Source organism: Lemur catta, chromosome 1 (assembly GCF_020740605.2).
Source record: "Lemur catta isolate mLemCat1 chromosome 1, mLemCat1.pri, whole genome shotgun sequence".
NCBI classification, from domain to species: Eukaryota; Metazoa; Chordata; class Mammalia; order Primates; family Lemuridae; genus Lemur; species Lemur catta.
In genome coordinates, this window is record NC_059128.1 from 138694312 (window position 1) to 138712733 (window position 18422).

Below are 18422 nucleotides of genomic sequence, written 5' to 3' on the forward strand. Positions count from 1 at the left end.
AGATAAGAGTGCCAATGTAAATATTTTTCACTAAATTATAGGGTTCAGTGCTATCTTTAATCACTCAGAAAACCTTGGTTCTTTTTCAGATGCTGGAGTTAGCTGATAGTTAATCTGACATTGGAATAGACTCTATAATGCGCGTGGCTTCATATCTTTGTGAACTTGTTCTAAATTCATTGCTTCTAAAATACTGCTAAATCACTCCATAGAAACAATGAATTATATCAAACTGTTTTGCATTATAGTACATTTTGCTTTTTGTGTTATTATATGAAAATAATCAGAGGAAAGTCTCTAAGTATAAAGTAATGGGCTCTGTACAATTGAGCATTTATGATTTATTATTGCATGTTTGGAATAGTGTTTTAATTATTCCAGATCCAGTATGATGTAGTTATACCACTTAGCACTAATTAGCTTCAATTCACCTCTTTAACCTGCAGAAGTAATTAGTTTTAGCCTGCTTGAAAAATGTGTATCCCACATACATATGTAAAGATGATTGTGGACATGGCTGGAATTATCATAGTCTATAGAGTATAAGATTGATTGTAAAAATTACATCTAATAAATCATCAGATTAACTGTGTGCAAGGCACTTAACTATAGCCTCAGCCCTTACTCTAAGTAGTTACTGTTCTTATCAAACATAAAATTCACTGAAATTCTGAAGCAGAGCTAAAGGAAAACATTATTTAATAGTTCACATATGTAAAGCAGTAATTAGTTTTTGGAGTTAGTTAGTTCTTTTACAAAACTAACCCCTGCCCAGGTTAAGGTTCCTAAGAACTGAATTGAACTGCTCAGGTTAAAGGACATGACTTTATGTGCTAGACCAATTAGGTAACATAGGAAAAATATTTAATTTAACCAGCTTATAACTACTACAAGCTATAGGACAATTTATCGTGATTTAAAAAATAATAATGACACCCAGATTTTAATTCAGACCATTCTATAACTTTCATGGCAAGAAGGCAAATTCCATAATCTAATCAAATTGTGTGCTTTTATGTTTTAAAATGTTAGATTCTAGAGAAAAAGACCATTTCATTTTTTTTTGCAGTGTGTGCAATCCCCCCAAATGAAATTGGAAAATCTTGGGACAAAAATATTATTACATAAATACCAAAATACTTGTTGGTCTGTTGGTTTTAAGTTTACATGAATAAAAATCTAAACTAGATTCTCCCTGCCCCCCAGTAGCAGACAGTGAACAGATTTTCAGTTATGTTTCTTCACTTCATTTGAGTTTTCAAGATTATGATGACTTTACAGTTTAGTCCAAAGCTTTCTGGGAGAGTCACAGTGGCATTTTAGGATAGAGCATCTGTCTAGGTATAGAAGTCTTTCATAATGAAAATTGAATTCCATTTCCCTTTGCCCTTGCAAAAGACATTGTCTCCTTTTTTTTCTTTATTCTTTTCTCTTTTTTGGCATGAGAGGTATTGGTCAGTAGGACTAGAAATATAGATCTAGGGAAAATAGCATCATCATGATTTGCCCATTTTTCCCCAGATTTTAGGAATCTTGTATTTTGGGGTAAATATACTTTCTGAAAGAACAAGAGAGAACAGGAATAAGACAAGTGGGTTTTTAATGATTACATTGTTGAAATATAAAGTACGAGCAAAGTATACTAATGACCTAGAAGATTTATATAAAGTAAGAACTTTAAAACATTTAAAAAATTCTGAGAAAAGATACTGATTTTTTATACAAATAAAATGAAATCTTTTCCATATACTATATAAAGATTTTTTCAATTTTCATTACTAGTAAATGCTAGGTTTATAATGCTAGAGACCTCAGTAACTTCATTGGGGAATCTTAATATATCAATTAAAACTTTGTTAAAGTATCTCTGTCAAATAAGGTACTTAAATGTGTGATACCCATCTTACAGATCAAGAGTCATCAAGCTCTTTCTATAAAGGACCAGATAGTAAATACTTAAGGCTGTGCAAACTGAAAGGTGTCTGTTGCAACTATTTAATTCTGTTCTGTAGAATAGAAGCAACCATAGACAATATGTGTATAAATGGACATGACTGTGTTTTAATAAAATCTTCCAGATTTGGGTTGTAGTTTGCTGATATCGATTTGTATGCTACAGATGTGGACTATTTATATAACTTTTTATTATCAAAATTTTCTACCATACATAGATGTAGAGAGAGTGCTTCATTGACCTCCCATGAACCCAGTACTCACTGTCAAGTCCAAATATTTTTCCCAAATATTATTTCACAGTGTTATGAATTTAGGGAAAAAACTAAATAGGTAAGCTTTGAATTACACTTAAATTTTTTTTTTCTTTTTAGAGACAGAGTCTCACTCTGTCACCCAGGCTGGAGTACAGTGGCACTATCATAGTTCGTTGTAATCTTAAAATTCTGGATTCAAAGCAATTCTCTCATTCTTTCACCTCAGCCCTCTGAGTAGCTGGGACTACAGGCATGCACCACCGTGCCCAGCTAATTTTTTTTTTATTTTATTTATTTTTTGTAGAGATGGGGTCTGATCCTCAGACTCATGGCCTCAAGCGATCTTTCTTCCTAAGCTTCACTTAGAAAATTTTTATTGCTTCTTGAATTATACTTTCACCATTGTTTTTGTTTCTAAATATGCCTGTGTTTATGCTGAGGAACACTCAGTTTTGATAAATACTCATGCCATTTCTGAAATTCATTAAATTCATTATTAAAATTTTCATTGCTCTGAATACAGGGAGTAAAATCTCAGTCAACTTTGCATATAGAAAAGTTGAATATATATATAAATGTTTTTGTGATAATCCTTTCTGGAAGCATGAAATCTTTATTGAAGATATATACACACATACATGTACAGATACATGTATATATACACACATATCCTTGATGATCCTGGGAAATGACCAAATATTTATCTAATAGATGTCTATAGAACGCAAATAGAGCTGGTAAATTATGAAAATTGATAAGCGTAATTTATTCGGAAAGAGATCTTTCCAATGCTAATTCTAGGAAGTATAAAAGTAAATATCCCTGCCCAAGAATGATCTTTTCCTGTTCTTTTTGATTTCTTACTTTCTGTTGAGCTCTTTGGAATAAAATTCATTTTTCTTCCTGTGACATGACTTTTATGAGTAATTTAGAAAATGGACTTGTCAAAAATTATAGTGCTACCAAGAGAAAAAGTAAGATTGATCTCTTTGAAAGAAACATTTCATGTGAACTTCTGTCATAAAATAAACAATGAAATGTATACAAACCTGCATTAAGAAAGCTAAATATATCATCCCTTTCTCCTAAGCACACCAGTTTATGGAATATTTTCATTAGAATCATATGTCTGCCTTTCTGCCTATACTACCTTTTAACATGCCTATTCTTAAAACTGATACTCCATTGCGAACATTTAGATTACAAATGTAACGTAAATGAATCTTAAAAAGAGAATTCTTATTTTGACTCTCTCAAAGTAATCTCCATTCTGTTTTATACTCTGAGCTATGGAAAGCCTGTGTCACAACTATTTGTCTTATAGGTAATGACATGACAAGGCTACTCATTAATTATTGATCAACAGATGGGCCGATGACCCCATGTAGAGATAAACTATTGAGTTTCTCCTTCCTTCCCATTTTTTTCGGCTGTCTTGTTAACAGCGTAAATGAAGAACCAGTTGTATAACCTGGATTGCCCAGGTGGTGGTGCAGAGAGGGTGTTTCAGTCATCTAGAGGCTAAATTAGTCTACCTTTGAGTGCCAGGTCGAGCAGTGATGGATGAGGCTGTCTTACTTGGTTAAAGAAATCAGTTTTGATGGCTTTCTAAAGTCTGGTACCCTTGGTATTATCGCAGGCCTTTCTGCCCTAGATCCTTAGGACATAGAGCCAAAGTTTTAATTCCCTGCTGTCCTCCTGAAATTTCCTTGGTAACTGCTAAGCCGTCTTCCTTTTTTTCCGTCACCTGTTTTTCACAGGTGTTACTCCCAGTCCTGGGGAAAGCAGTATCCATATGTATCCAGACCTTTAGTCTGGCCTTTGCCTCCCTCTGAGAGAGAGCCCTCGTGTAATTTGCTTCTATTCAAATCTTGCATCACTCTTGTCACAGAACATCTATATTTCCTGGGATTAGGTTTCTACCTGCTGCCAGGTTGCCCTAATTGTATTGGTGACGTCTCCTCCCCTGTGCTGTTGTTACTTAAAAAGCGTTTTGAATCTACAGTGTAATGAGGAAGAGACTTGATGGGGCTCGTTGATGTGAATGCCTAACTTGTGTCGTAAATGATTTTAAAATCGCCAGAAACTGGTTTCAATTAAGTTAAAAAGCTTTACTCTGGGTCGCTTCCCTTAGCCTTCCCAGCATCTCTGCTTTTCAAACGATCTTCTGGGTTATTCTGGTTCTTTTAGATGACTTCGATTACTCAGAGCAAAATGACTTGACAGCCATTTCCTCTATTGAGATAAAAATAAAAACTGATAATGAAAATAGAGAAAATCTAATATCAGTTTTGGAAAAAATAGAAATTAGCAACTATTGCTTTATTTATTTTTATATCTTTTCCGTCCACATTCCAGAACTCCTCATTGAGCAAATAAGTTTTGTGTATGGCCCTAAAGTGGTCTACCATGCATGGATATTCAGGTATGTAATTTTTGCTAATTCACACTAACGTTTTTTGTTTTTGTAAACCTCCAAGGTTCCCCCAGTAGAGATGTGGGTCCTTCCCTGGGTCTGAAGAAGTCAAGTTCGTTAGAGAGTCTGCAGACAGCTGTTGCCGAGGTGACTTTGAACGGGGATATTCCTTTCCATCGGCCACGGCCGCGGATCATCAGAGGAAGAGGATGCAATGAGAGCTTCAGAGCTGCCATTGACAAGTCTTATGACAAACCTGCAGTAGATGACGATGATGAAGGCATGGAGACCTGTAAGTTTACGATGGCTGAAAGAATAGCAATTACTAACAGCGCTGTAGAGCAGTGGTTCTTAAAGTGTATTCCAGGGAACCCTGGGGGGGTTCCTAAGACTCTTCGGGGAGATGTGTCAGGCTTAAATACTATTTTTATGATAATAAGATATTATTTGCCCTTTTACTATTATTCTCTTACAAGTATACAGTGGGGTTTTGTAGAGGCTACATGTCGTGATATTGCTCATATTATTAGATTGAATGCACTAGCAGATATGAGAATCTTTTTAGCCAATATTAAAGTGAAACATTTGAAAAAACCATGAAACAGTGCCATTGTTCTCACTGATTGCTTTTAGAAAATATAGTTAGTTTTTGTGAAAATGTAATTTCTGTGAACCAAAATTGCTTTGTTTTTATAAAGTTATTAGTATTTCCAAACTTTCTCAGTTTTAATTCAGTGTATATTGATATAATTTGTATTCAAGAAAGTTTTTGGCATGCTTAATAATTTTTAGGGGTATAAAGTTATTCTGAGGTCAAAATGTTTAAAAACCACTGCTCTGTAGTGTTTATAATAGGATGTCTCCAGTGAATTTATGTAGTAATCTGTGATCTTAAAAACACATTTTTGTTTTACTTTTAGGGATTACTCTTGATTTCCTTGAACTGAACTAGCAAGCTGTGTTTGTGTACTTGTATGTATGTGTTTTGAAATTGCAAAATATTTTAAACCAACATTATTGAAAGTCAAAGGTTAATATGAATGAGCAATATGTTTTCCCTGGTATATGGAGGGAAAAAAGTAACATAAATATGCACAAGTGTGTGCTTTCACTGGCGTTATAGTAAAACATTTATAAAAATAAACCTTCCATTTAAAAACAATGAAAAACTCTACAAATGTATTTACTTAGAAGAGAAAGGGTTTGGGAATTCTAGTAGTAAAATTTATTGATTAGCTTCTATTGTTCATATCTGCTGATTTACATTTTAGTTTTTTTTAACCTCAAATGTGACTCTGGCCATTTAACTGTTGTAAGAAAAGTTGGAGGCACCGCAGCGTGAAGTTAAAGCAGAGACCAGAGATAATTTATGTGGATTGTAAATTACTTGCAATTGAACATTTGGGTGGACCACTTCTATCACATACACTTGAAGAAGAGGGAAAGAAGAGTTTTCAATTTAAAAAAAATCACATTGAGAAGATTTAAAGTGAAATACATACTTTTTGCCTGTAACATGTGATGTGTTTGGGGAGATGAGTGTTTCTGCTGAAGTGCAGTATGCAAAGCAAAACTCAGGGAGAGGGTCGCTACACTTCTCACCTCCGCCTAATTCTCCGTCTAAATTGGGACAGTTTTTCCACTGTGATCAGCCAGTGATTTCAAATATATGCAGCCTCTTCTTGCCAAATGAAGAACATATTTCCTATTTTTGCTGCCAAACTTGGTCTCCAAGATCCTGAGTCATATGAGCTTTCCACCCTGTTGAGTTTTCTCCCATAGTAATAATGCTTCCGTGCCATCCTGGTCACTATTGCTTGACACTTACAGTTCTTTCTTCTCTCTGTCCTGGCTGTATATTTAATAATATATATATATATATATACACATATATATATGTGTGTGTGTGTATATATATATATGTATATATATATATATGTGTATACATATATATATATATATATATATATATATATATATATATAAATACTTTGGCCCCTTGATGTATATTTTCGCAGCCTCTACATTTTATGATGCTTCTGAATTCTTGTTCTGGTTAAAATGTTAAGTTCCCTTATAAAATGCAGTTTTCTCCCATAATATGTCACTCATTTCATGTGCAACAGGAGATGGAATACATACGACCACAAGGTATGTTTTTTAATTCCATAGAGACAGACCCCAGAGTGTCCCACCGATATGGACATCTGGTTTTTTCTCTATATAAAGTTAGTTTCCTTTTTTAGTGAGAAGTAACAGATTTTTAACGGGAAATAACAGTATGTTAAAATTTACTGGCCACGCATGCTGGCTGACGCCTGTAATCTCAACCCTTTGGGAGGCTGAGGCAGGAGGATCGCTTGAGACCAGGAGTTCAAGACCATCTTGGGCAACATAGTGAGACCCCATTTCTAGAAAAAAATTAGCCAGGCGTGGTGCACACCTGTAGTCCCAGCTACTCAGGAGGCTGAGGTTGGAGGGCGGGTGGTGCTTGAACCCAGGAGTTTGAGGCTGCAGCGAGCTATGATCACGCTGCTGTACTCCAGCCTGGGGACAGAGTGGGACCCTGTCTCTTTGGGGGAAAAAAACTCTTCAGCTCTGGTCAAGAGAAAAAGCAAGTAAATAGACAAATTATAATTTGTGATCCTAAGGTAAAGTTGTAGGCAAGAGCTGCGAAATACACTGGTCCTAAAACACGCTGTGCCTACAACTACCAACTGCTTTAGGTTTCAAAAGTCCTGCTTTCATTATTTTTTTGCAGTCCAGTCTGTCCCTGAACTTTCCATATGGCCAATGAAAGGCGCAACTATCATAAATTTCATTTTTTTTCCCAGTTTGGATTGTTGAAATTGTATCCACAGTGTGGGATGAGCACGGAAGTGGGATTCAGGTCCTAGTCCACATTCGTCTAAGCCATTTGGGATTTTGGTCAGTTACTTAAACTGCTTGAGATTTAATTTTGTTATTTGTGAAACAGAAGATTTGGACAACAGTAGGTAGAGCATTGATTTTTCAGATTGTGTGTTGTAACTTCTGGTCAGGAGAAGGGACCTCAATGGGATGGGGGTGTGGGGAAGGCTCCAGCGTCACCCCTCACCCTCCTCAACCGTTGTTCTTTTAATCGCTTTTATACATTTGAGATTGTTTGTAAATTTTAGTCTTTGGAAGGTTGGCTTGCAGTTTTTAGGAAAAAGTTGTAAAAGTTCAGGCTTTACATGGTTTAGATCAGGGGTCCCCAACCTATGGTGAGTTGTGTAATTATTTCATTATATTTTACAATGTAATAATAATAGAAATAAAGTGCATACTAAATGTAACGCGCTTGAATCATCCCGAAACCATCCCCACCCAACTCCCTCGGTCTGTGGAAACATTGTCTTCCATGAAACCGGTCCCTGGTGCCAAAGAGATTCGGGACTGCTAGTTTAGATGGTGTCCAAGGTCCCTTCTAGTTTTAACATGCCGTGATTCTACGTCCCATTCGCTTACCTACCTACATCTGACCTGCAAACCCCTCCCCTGCCATGAGGCGCAGGAAGGCGGGGACACTGTCACATCTGTATTACCAAGCACAGAGCCTGGTAAATCAGAGGATTCCGTGACTGTTTATTGAATGAATGAGTGAGCACCTGCGTGACCACCACCAGTGTGTGTGTGTGTGCAGGGAGAGACCGTCCTACGCAGGATGCCTGGTGGTGGTGACATTTAGCGGGATCTGTGTCTCCCACACTGGACCTTGCAGGTACTAGACCTTCAGTGCCTCAGCAAACGCTTTGATTTTCTTACCAAAAAAGCCTGTCAAAGGTGGCGTTACTATTGTTGGTTATTAGACTGTCGCTTTCCCTACCACTAGAGACAAAAAAGGTGTTTTCTGCCTCCAGTTGTGAGGAGCAAGTCCGGCTCAGCTAGACCCTCCTTCAGTTTCCTAAACGCCGTCCTTTTAGGAGTCTGCACACTTTTTGTCGCTGTGCCCGTGCTCCTGCATCCTTGCCTTTGCGGGCCTGTCCCTAGGCAGTGCGTCCTCTGGCTGTGTGTCCAGCCTTCTCCATTGTCTGTGCTCTGCAGGACTTGGGGGCCGGGGGTCCTTTCCTGCACCGTTGTATGACTCAGTTGCAGCTGCCTGTTGAAATTGAACTGTCATGTCCCCATTGCATCTGTATCTGAACAGAGGAGCATTGTGTGGGCAGACAGTCTTTTTGTTACCCAGGACACTCTGTAAGATTACGGTGTACCCTGCAAACTTTGGGGCAGAGAGCGGGCTCTTGTTGAGACCCCACGTGTGGACGCTGGTGAGGAACAGGGCATTCCCCACACTGCTCTATTCTCCCTTTCTAGCATCACGTAGCACTTTTCCCCTTTAACAACTAAGGCATGTAGGATAGGCATGGTTGACTGCTCTTGTCATCTGGGCCGAGTGCCTCCCCGGCGACCGTATTTCATGGCACTGAACAGTCTTGCCTCTTCTGAGCAGCGTGGAAATCATGGCACGGGCGCAGCAATGGGGCCAGGAGACTGGGGTGAGATCCATGTGATATCTGGTATCTGTCATCTTCTGTAACACTTACGTTCTTCCTGTGGAGATGGCAGAACCCAGCATTTTTGTCTCTCATTTACTCCATCTGGCCCCTCCGTGTTGTGCGTGTCTGTCTGGATCAGGATGGAGCTTTGTATTCTGGGACCCATTATCTCTGAGGCCCTACCTGTGTTTGACAGGTCAGGGCATCTACAATCTGCTCCCTCTTCTATGCAAATTGCATACCCAGCCTGGCTCTCAGCAAGTGACTTCTGCAGCCCCCGTGATAAATCAGTTTCTGTTGCTACCAAGAAAATGCAGGCAATAACATTGCTTTTTTTTTCTTTTTGAAAAAATATAGAATCCCATTTTTCATAATTAAAAATCGCCAGAAATTGTAAGCCCTGTTATCAATTTTGTACGTGCTCTCCTTGTTGAGGTTGAGGAGGCAGGCGAAACATGGTAAAACCAAACATCTCCTATTAATTGTAACTATTGATTTTAAAGATAGATCAAGTTTAGAATTTTAAATGTTGAAAACTTTATGCCTTGCAGCATTGGAAACATTGCTTTTTCAGTAGCTTGTGTACTTTCTTATAGCACTCTTATTAGGAGATTAGAGAAAAGCATTGCTGTAAAATATGCATAATTTAGGTTGCAGTATGAGACTTGAAGAGACTAATTTACATTATTAAGTCAGCTAATATGAAAGCTTGCAGAGGAACTTTGTTGTTGTTTTATTAGCTACAAAATAACATATTGCATTTGATAGCTCAGATTTTCTGCTCTCAGCATTTACCCACATCTAGCTACCTTTCCTCACTACGTATTTGAGCAAAAATAACGCAACCTAAGTCTAATTTTATTATAACCCATTAGATTTTAGTAAATCTACTGTGAAACAATTCAGGATTAGATTTGAAAGTCAAAGTACTTTGTCAACTTTTCCTATTTGGTTAATACATTTTAATGGGTAATTAAAGTTGACCTATAAAAATATTTGCTCTGAAATGCTAGGAAGAAGAATAACCTGATCCTATCATTTTATACCAATCTGTGTACTTAAACCTGCAGTTTAAGAAAAGTCGCTGAGGTTAATTTTTAGGAAGTTTCAGAATGCAGTATGGGTATGTGGATGGGAAGTAGCCACAGCTATTCCTAAAATTTCTTTTCCTAGGTAAAAAGTAACTTAAGCACAAAGTACAATGAAAAATCACACCTGAAGTATTTGAAATACAGAATCCTCATTCCTAACCATTTTGTAGAGGAAAAAGTATTTAAATATTTAAATATTTGAGCAAGATCACACTTAGGAACTGAGTCTTAGAATACGTATCTTCTGATTCTTAGTCCTGTGCTTTTTTCCCAGAATATTAAACACACTTCCAAATGGGAAGGCCCATTACACTAAAACTAATGTAGTTAAGTGTGTATTAATGAGTCGTGGTGCCTAAAATCTGATACGTAGGCTGTGAGTTCCCAAGGGCTCGGGGGTGATTCAACCCAGTGGGTAAACAAGCCCCTGCTAAGCAATGTAGTTAAGTGCCACTGTAGTGCACGGGCTAGCATGGCGCCAAACAGGGGGTGCTCAGTCTATGTGCAATTGCAGGGAGAGGCCAGGAGAAGGATTCCCAGAATGGGTATTGCTTGTGTTGCATGCTGTTGCTGGAGGGTCTTGAGTGGGTGCATGGGGACACATGGAACATAAGGAATGGGGACCCTGTGTGGGCTGCGACATTTCTGAGCTCCATTAGGTTCCTGTGTATGGGGCAGAGGAGAGCACAGTGAAGAATGAGGTTTCAGATGGAGACAGTGAGCAGGTGACAGCCTATTTTCAATCATTTACATTTTATCCTAAATACCTTAAAAAGCATTTCAAGTAAAGAATGTGCTTGTTGGGGTCATGGGGTAGCGGACGGGTCACCTGGGCCGGGATGGTGAGTAGCAGTGTTGGTGGCAAGGAGATCTGCTCTGGGACAGGCACGAGTGATCCACGTGAGTGGTGATGCTTGGCGGTGCGAGAGGAAAGGGAGGGACTGCGTCTCCGTGCTCAGCGTCTCGTGCATACAGATGGATGAAGATGATGTGATCTCTCTTATTAGCTCTTCCAGGCTCAGAAACTCGAAATCATCATCTCGCTTGTGTAACCGCTCCATTACCAAGCTTGCTTAATTTTCTCTCATGAAATCTAATTTCTCCCCTTCTTTCCAGTCTAGCCCGGGCCCTCATTATTTAATATCTGAAGTTATTGTTAGAGTCTCCTAACTGGTCCTCTTGTCTCCAGATTTGCCCAGTAAGCTCTGCAATCACATCCTTGTTCTCAGAACCCCTCAAACTTCTGTGCTCGTCCTTGCCCAAACCGCCCAGTCTTCGTCAGGCATCTTCTTTCTCCCCAGTAACTTTCTCCTACCTTCTAATGTGTATATTTGACTGTCATATTTCTTCTTCTAGACACTTTTTCCTGAACAGTCTAGTTTTCTAAAGCCCCAACTGATGATATAGAATGCATCTGAGACTTCTTAGTATAAGGTATGTTTTTAACATCAGAATGTTCCTGTGGATCCCCCCGTATAGATTGTATTTCTTGGCAGTTAAGAATGCAGGCTTCTGAGGGACAGGCATACTGATTTCTCAAAGAGGGGAAAACAAGGCAAAGTAGAGCATTGCTAGCCGTGTGCTATTTTATCATATCTTTACATTTTTATGTTATTTTGTTTGTTTTTGTTTCTTCGCTTAAAAGAGTCTGAGCGGTGGCCTGGAATCTCTTTATTTGACTCCATAAATAACGTTTTGTGTGTGGCTCACACATACCCTTGACATCAAGCTTCCTCCTGATTGAAATAAAGTTTTTAGTGGCAATTCCTCCAGTAGGGCTATGAGTGCTCATTCTGGTTGTATAAACAGTCCATTCAATCAGAATTGTGTGTTTTTGTTTTTGTTTTAAAGCTGTCAGCTTCCCTGTAAATTGTCCCCATGGACAGAAAATGGCATCCATTGTGGGCCACGATCTGAAAAATGAATTGGACGCCAAAAACAAATTTGCAAAGGTTAAGAAAACTGAGGATGTGACCCTCATTGGGCCTGTCCTGTAGCATTATCTTGGGAAGGGAGTGGGAAGGGGGGTGACATTCTACCGTTATCTTTGGGAGCATTTTGCTTCCTTTAGGGGATTGGATTAAAGACAAGTTGAGGATGTCAAGTAAAAGTGAAGAATGCTTTTTGGTAATGACGTTGGCAGAGTGATCCTATTGTTTTTATCCCTCCACCCACAGAGACTGAGATATTTAAAAAAAAAAAAAAAAAAAAACCGAAATAAACCTATTTTTAGAGTGTCTGAGGAGTCATCTGTTTGAACTTTCTCCAGCTGCTGAAACCCCCTCTATAGTACCAGTAATAAATGTCACCTGATTCTTTGAGAGCTTTTTCTCCACTCACAGTAATACTGTTGGTTCTTCTTCATAGCACTTGGTATTCCCACCCCACATATTAGTATAAACGCTCTGAAGTCTTCCTGTTTCATGCCAGCTTTGTATTGTGTCTGGGGGCGGAGGGGGGTAATTTTTTTGGTATTCAGAAAAAGCGAAGTTTTCCTACTGCCAAGAGCTCATCATTCTAATGTTAAAAGTCAGAGTCCAGAACGGCAGATCCTGTTATTCGACACCATCTGTATCACTAGCTGTTCATTTCCTACATCATTCTTCCTCTTCCAAAGTCAAAATATTCAACTAAAATAAGAAATAAAAATAATATTGATGTTCCCGGTGCTCTCAATTCCTATGCCGGACTTTGCAGTGTGTGGGAGACCAGTCCTCATTTGGTTTTGTTGTGTTGTATTTTTACCTAACATTAATAGATAGAAATCGCTAGTGGTCTGTGGATTTACTAAATCTAGTGAAACTTTCCATTACTCATGTCTCATTTTAACTTTAAGGTTTAAGAAGGTAGCTTGTGAAGACGCGGTCACCCTGTGTAGAGTTTTTACGTTTGATTCTTTGTCTTCCCAAGTCAATTGTAAATTGCCATAAATTGAATCTATGTTTCTGTGGTCAAGTATTCCTAATTGTGGGGTAGTTCTTTATAAATATGGAGCAATAAAGGGCAGTTCTTCCTATTATTGGCTATTCGTTCAATCATTTGGTCATCCACTCAAATATTTAGCAATGATACTTCTTGGGCCTTGCCTTCAGAGGGAGGGTACTTGGTGAGTTTTAAGTAAGAAGTAGTGTTATATTATCATTTTAGCTTTGTATATCTTTGTTAATACCTATTGAACAAGTCATTTAAATTGAGTAGCAAATCTGAACAAATCATTTAAATCTAGTGAAATTGTCCATGCTGGCTAAAATGATGACATTAACTGCTAACTTTTACACTTATGATAAATAATGCTGTAAGATAGTCCATAGCAGTTCTGAAGTTTGATTTATAAAATGTACCTATTAGTATGCTTTCCGTTACAGTTAATAGAAACCCCAACTCAAACCAACCCAAACCATCAGGAAATGCGCTGTCCTACGTAGCTGAGTTCTAGAGTCGGGCAGCTTCAGGGATTATTGATTCTACAGTCTAGTGGTGTCATCAGAGAACCGACATCTTTCTGCTCCTTCCACTCCACTATCCACAATTCCACTATCTACAGGGTAATTCAAAGGCTCAGAGGCTTTTACTATCTTTTTCGTGGCCAACAAAGGGGAATGAGCCAATCTCCCCAAGCATGGAATATGTCTGTTCAGTCTGATTGGGCCATTCTTGGTCTAACAACCTTGGACTAACAAGCCAACAGGGGTATGGCATTCACATGATTTCATGTCTTGGAGCTACGTTGCGTTCCTAAACACAGAGTTCCATTAGGAAGAAGGAGGTAAGAAATAGATTTTGGACAAGCAACCAACAGAGATCATTACAGTATTAACAGTAGCATAGCTTCTTAATACCAAAAAAAAAAAAAAAAAAAGGACTCTAATGAACACGTGGCTTAGAGTCAACTTTTGACAGTAAAATGTTTGTAATGACTCAACAGAATATTCTATTTAAGGGCAGAAGCTTGTAGAACTTTGAGCTTCAATTAATACTCAGAGTCATTTCCTCCATAATCATTAACACAGAAATGCCTGATCTTTTCCAAACTTCTTGGTGACCCAGTCCTAACATGATACCTTTCAGAATTGAGTAGCTTAATTTGTAACATGGAGTAGAATTTTAATTGAGCTACATTTGCATCTGTTGAAAACATGGTAATTAGGTATGTCTTAATTGCAGAATGACTGTTCTGCATTAAAGGGAAATGAGCAGCTTCATGCTATCCCTTCTTTAAAAAAAGAAACTCTAAAGTACTCATCTTTATAGGTAATCACATGAGAAAGTAGCTGACAGTTCAGTGCATAGAGCAGGTTCAAACAGGCAGGTATGTTGTCAAAAATAGAAATTTCTGTTTATTTGGAAGGAGATAATTATCTTTGTGCAAGCTACGTCCAAAAGGAAAGCAAAAATAATCTGTTAAATTGAACAGAATTAAAGAGAAGAAAAAATCAAAATTTATATGGCATTTAAAATAGTAAACTAAATATAGGTTTATGATTAGTTCTTGCATTGTAATTCACTATATGAACATAATAGATCAGGCTAATATGTTAATATTACTAGTACTTGTTTGAAAAATTGTTTATATGAGTATTTCGTGTTTTCTTAGTTTAAGGGAATAAAAATTCTGACTTACCTTAAATAGCTAGCATCAAACATACAAAGATTGGTTTTCAAACTTGAAATTCGGCTAATGTATCAGTGATCTTAAAAATATACATAGTTTTCAAAAATTAAGCATGGATAACCAGTTTATTTGGGCTTTTAAAAAACCACAGTGTTTCTGTGTAGAGGCAGGGTAAAGTGAGAGATTCTTATTTTTCTCTATCGATTAATTTCAAAGTTTGAAGCACATATAGTGCGATACCCTAAAAGAACATCTTATGTTTGTACATATGAAGCTACATATTGCTAAATATTTTTAATTAGTTGGCATTCAACGAGATTAGTTAAATCAGTACACCCCCAGAAGAGTTTCTGTGATAATGTATTATCTAAATTAGAATGTTCAGAACAAGCAAAAAGAATTCTCAAATGTGCAAGTATCATTTTAAACAGTCCACTTGCTTGAGGCAAGAAACTGGGGGTGGGGGTTTTGATTTTATAAAATGAGGTTATAAAAACCTAAAGTTAATAAATGATTTGGTACTAACTTTACGTCACCCAATTTAGAAAATAAGTTGCACTCCATACACCAGAAAATTATTGTGACTATGAAAAGAATTGGCAACAAATCTGACTTCAGCATATAGTGAGTTGTGAAGGCTCTGCCTTCTTTCTGTCACCGAGCCAAGATCAGACATATGCCCCCTGAACTTCTGCCAAAACTATTAGGCAGAAAACTAACAGAATCGCTACTGATACTTCCATTCATGATTTATGATAATGGCTGCTGCAAAAGACTGAGTCATTTACATTTATGGAGCTCATTGTTTTGTTTATAGTTTCAGACATTGTCGAGGGTCATAAAGTCCATTAGATGATACATACAGCACTAACAAGAATAGCCTAAAATACAGCAGGAACCGACTGGAGCCGTATCAAGTACAGTGGGCGCTCCCGGTGTCACTGTAGTTGGGTCGTGGCCTGTCTTGTGGGGCTTGGTTAGAGGAGCGCAGGCATTTTTCTGAAGACAGAAGAATGGTGGTACCTAGAAACTGGGGAGAAGTTTGGTTGGGGATAAAGTCATGCGTCAGGTTTTACCAAGAGTCTTGCAATTCCACAACCATTTATGAGCACCTGCTGTTTGCCTGGCCGTCCTCAGTTTAGGAACTTAAAGAAAGGGAGATACATGTTTAAGATACCATCTGAGAAGTGCAATAATAAAAAATTATATTAATATATAGAGCTATGAAAGTAGAGACGAAAGGAGGTTTCCATGTAGGAAATGTAGAAAATTGATTAGCATCCATTTATGTGGTTTGGTCTACTAACAGACCTAGGTTTTTACAGCTTGCAGGAACTTTTGAAAATTGTTTTGTAATGATTTGGGCAATTATCTCAAAGGTCAAAGTAGTAGTTTGCAAGCAGACAGAATGCAGCCATGTTCAAGGGTACTAGGAAAAGTGCTGCAGTCTTGCTTATGCTATGTTTACATTCTTTTGGGGAGCTCTCCTTTGAATAAGGCTACGCATAATTAGCAAGCCCTTGGGCCAGGTGCCAGGATATTCTTTCCCTGCTCTGTGTATACCACAAAAGAATCACAGCCTTCACTCAGCAGTATTTGTAAGACTATGGACTTTCATTAACTATGTGAATCTGAAAGTTGCCAATGGCTTCCTCTAACCAACCTGCACAATTAGTATTTATATGTTAATATTAGATAGGAAAAAAGCAAATTTCCTAAAAGCCACAAAGTCCTTTAGTGGATGGTGGCTCACAATTAAACCCCAGTACAGAGGGAGATCAGCCGTTCTAAAGTCATTGATATGGTTGCCTGCCAGTCCTGGAGTCCTACAGTTTTTAAAAAAAACTATATTACATGGTCATGGCTATGCCATCATTTCATATAATCTCTTTTCAGATTTGTAAGGGTTTAATAACAGAAAACCAAGAGACTGGGATTGTTTCAGCCGGGCTTCTTATGCCCTTGGCATTGTGTGTTGCTAATTCGAGTGTCCCTTGCTGTGTTGGAGAGGCGAGACTGAATTTTACTTGCAGATACATGAACTTGACTTTGGAGGTCAGTTCTTTGCGAAGGATTAGGAAGGGACCTAATTGTTCTCTTTAGCACTGTGTTACAAGAGGCTCAACAACATCGATCCGTACTTTCTTTGTTGATGCTGGAAAGAGAAAAACTACCTCAGAATTCAAGAGAAACCTGAAGCCCGGATAATTCTTACTGTATCTGGAGGACAACTTTGGGCGACTAATCTCAGAAAAGATTTCTGAGAATGGCTGTTAATATGTGCATCAGTGCTTCTTGCTTAATAGAGAAATTCTTAAAGTTCTCTTGGTGGGCGGAAGTCTACTTTAGTTACTGGTAATTCTTTCAAGTGCAGAAAGTTGGAGGTAATGAAGTACCCTTAGACCCTGTGCTTACTAAGTGTTGGTTGAAGGAATGGAACATTGTTACCACTAAGTAGATCTTTTATCTGCAGAGTCTGGAGGAGCGCAGTTATTAATTTACCGGTTTTCATGGCTCCATCCACCTGTGTTCAGCTGCCATGGTGCAGATGGGCATGCAAAATTGTTTAGGATTAGGACATATAGTAGGCTTCACTTCTGATGTTCTCCTTGTGCAAAGAAAAGTTACAGAGGCTGTGAAGATCTGTTGTAGCTGGAAGCCAAAAAATCCACTCTTCAGTGTGCAGAAATCACAAGTGTACATATATTTGGGAGCCCTAGGAAAGAAATCCTCGTTCTGACTTTGGTGTAGTTTAGCAAATTAACGGGAGGCCAAAATGTGTCTACCTTATCCTTACCCAAGAAGAAAGGAAGTGCTTGGGGGAGGGGTTCCTTCTTTTCTTTCTTTTCACTTTGCAAAGACAGCGCACAGGACCCTGAGAGGTCTGCCCCATGTAACAAGGCCATGCTGGGCCCCCCACCAGCGCATGATCTGTAGACTGAAGGGTGTTGCTGAGAGTGCAGCAGCATCCAGCCAGAGCGCTGCTTTTCTTTTGCTCTTGCTTGGCACACCGTCTTCACAGAGGAACACACACGTGGGCAGGAGGTATCCACATCACGTAGTGCATTCCAGCTCCACCCAGAATTAGACAACATTGCCATCCGTGTTGATGGCAGGGTGATACTGCAGGAAAAATATGAGAAAGTAAAAGTCCTCACGTGTGTTTTAGTTCCTTTATTTTTGTTGCTTTGGTTCACTGTGTTCCTTTTTTTCCCCCCCCTTTCCCCTCTTTCCTTCCAAGTGGAAGAAGACACAGAAGAAAGTTCAAGATCAGGGAGAGAGTCAGTATCCACAGCCAGCGATCAGCCTTCCCACTCTCTGGAGAGACACATGAACGGAAACCAAGAGAAAGGTGACAGGACTGATAGGAAAAAGGATAAAACTGGAAAAGAGAGGAAGAAAGAGAGAGATAAGGAGAAGGATAAAATGAAAGCCAAGAAAGGAATGCTCAAGGGCTTGGGAGACATGTTCAGGTAAGTCTTCACCGGTGCAAACCAGAGCGTGAAAGTAACAAAAAAATAATAAAAGCCAGTGTGGTGGTGCACACCTGTAGTCCCAGCTACTCGTGAGCCCGAG

General features: G+C 38.5%; 1 protein-coding gene across 17 annotated transcripts in view; it reads left to right on the top strand.

The window, feature by feature from the left end:
- PARD3 (par-3 family cell polarity regulator) overlaps positions 1-18422 on the top strand; it is a 568085-nt gene that overhangs the window by 373910 nt on the left and 175753 nt on the right. For all 17 annotated transcript variants that reach the window (XM_045535668.1, XM_045535678.1, XM_045535705.1 and 14 more), the window contains 2 exons: positions 4691-4918; positions 18088-18319. In XM_045535668.1, the coding sequence (XP_045391624.1) occupies positions 4691-4918; positions 18088-18319 (460 nt within the window). The remainder of the gene's footprint in view (positions 1-4690; positions 4919-18087; positions 18320-18422) is intronic.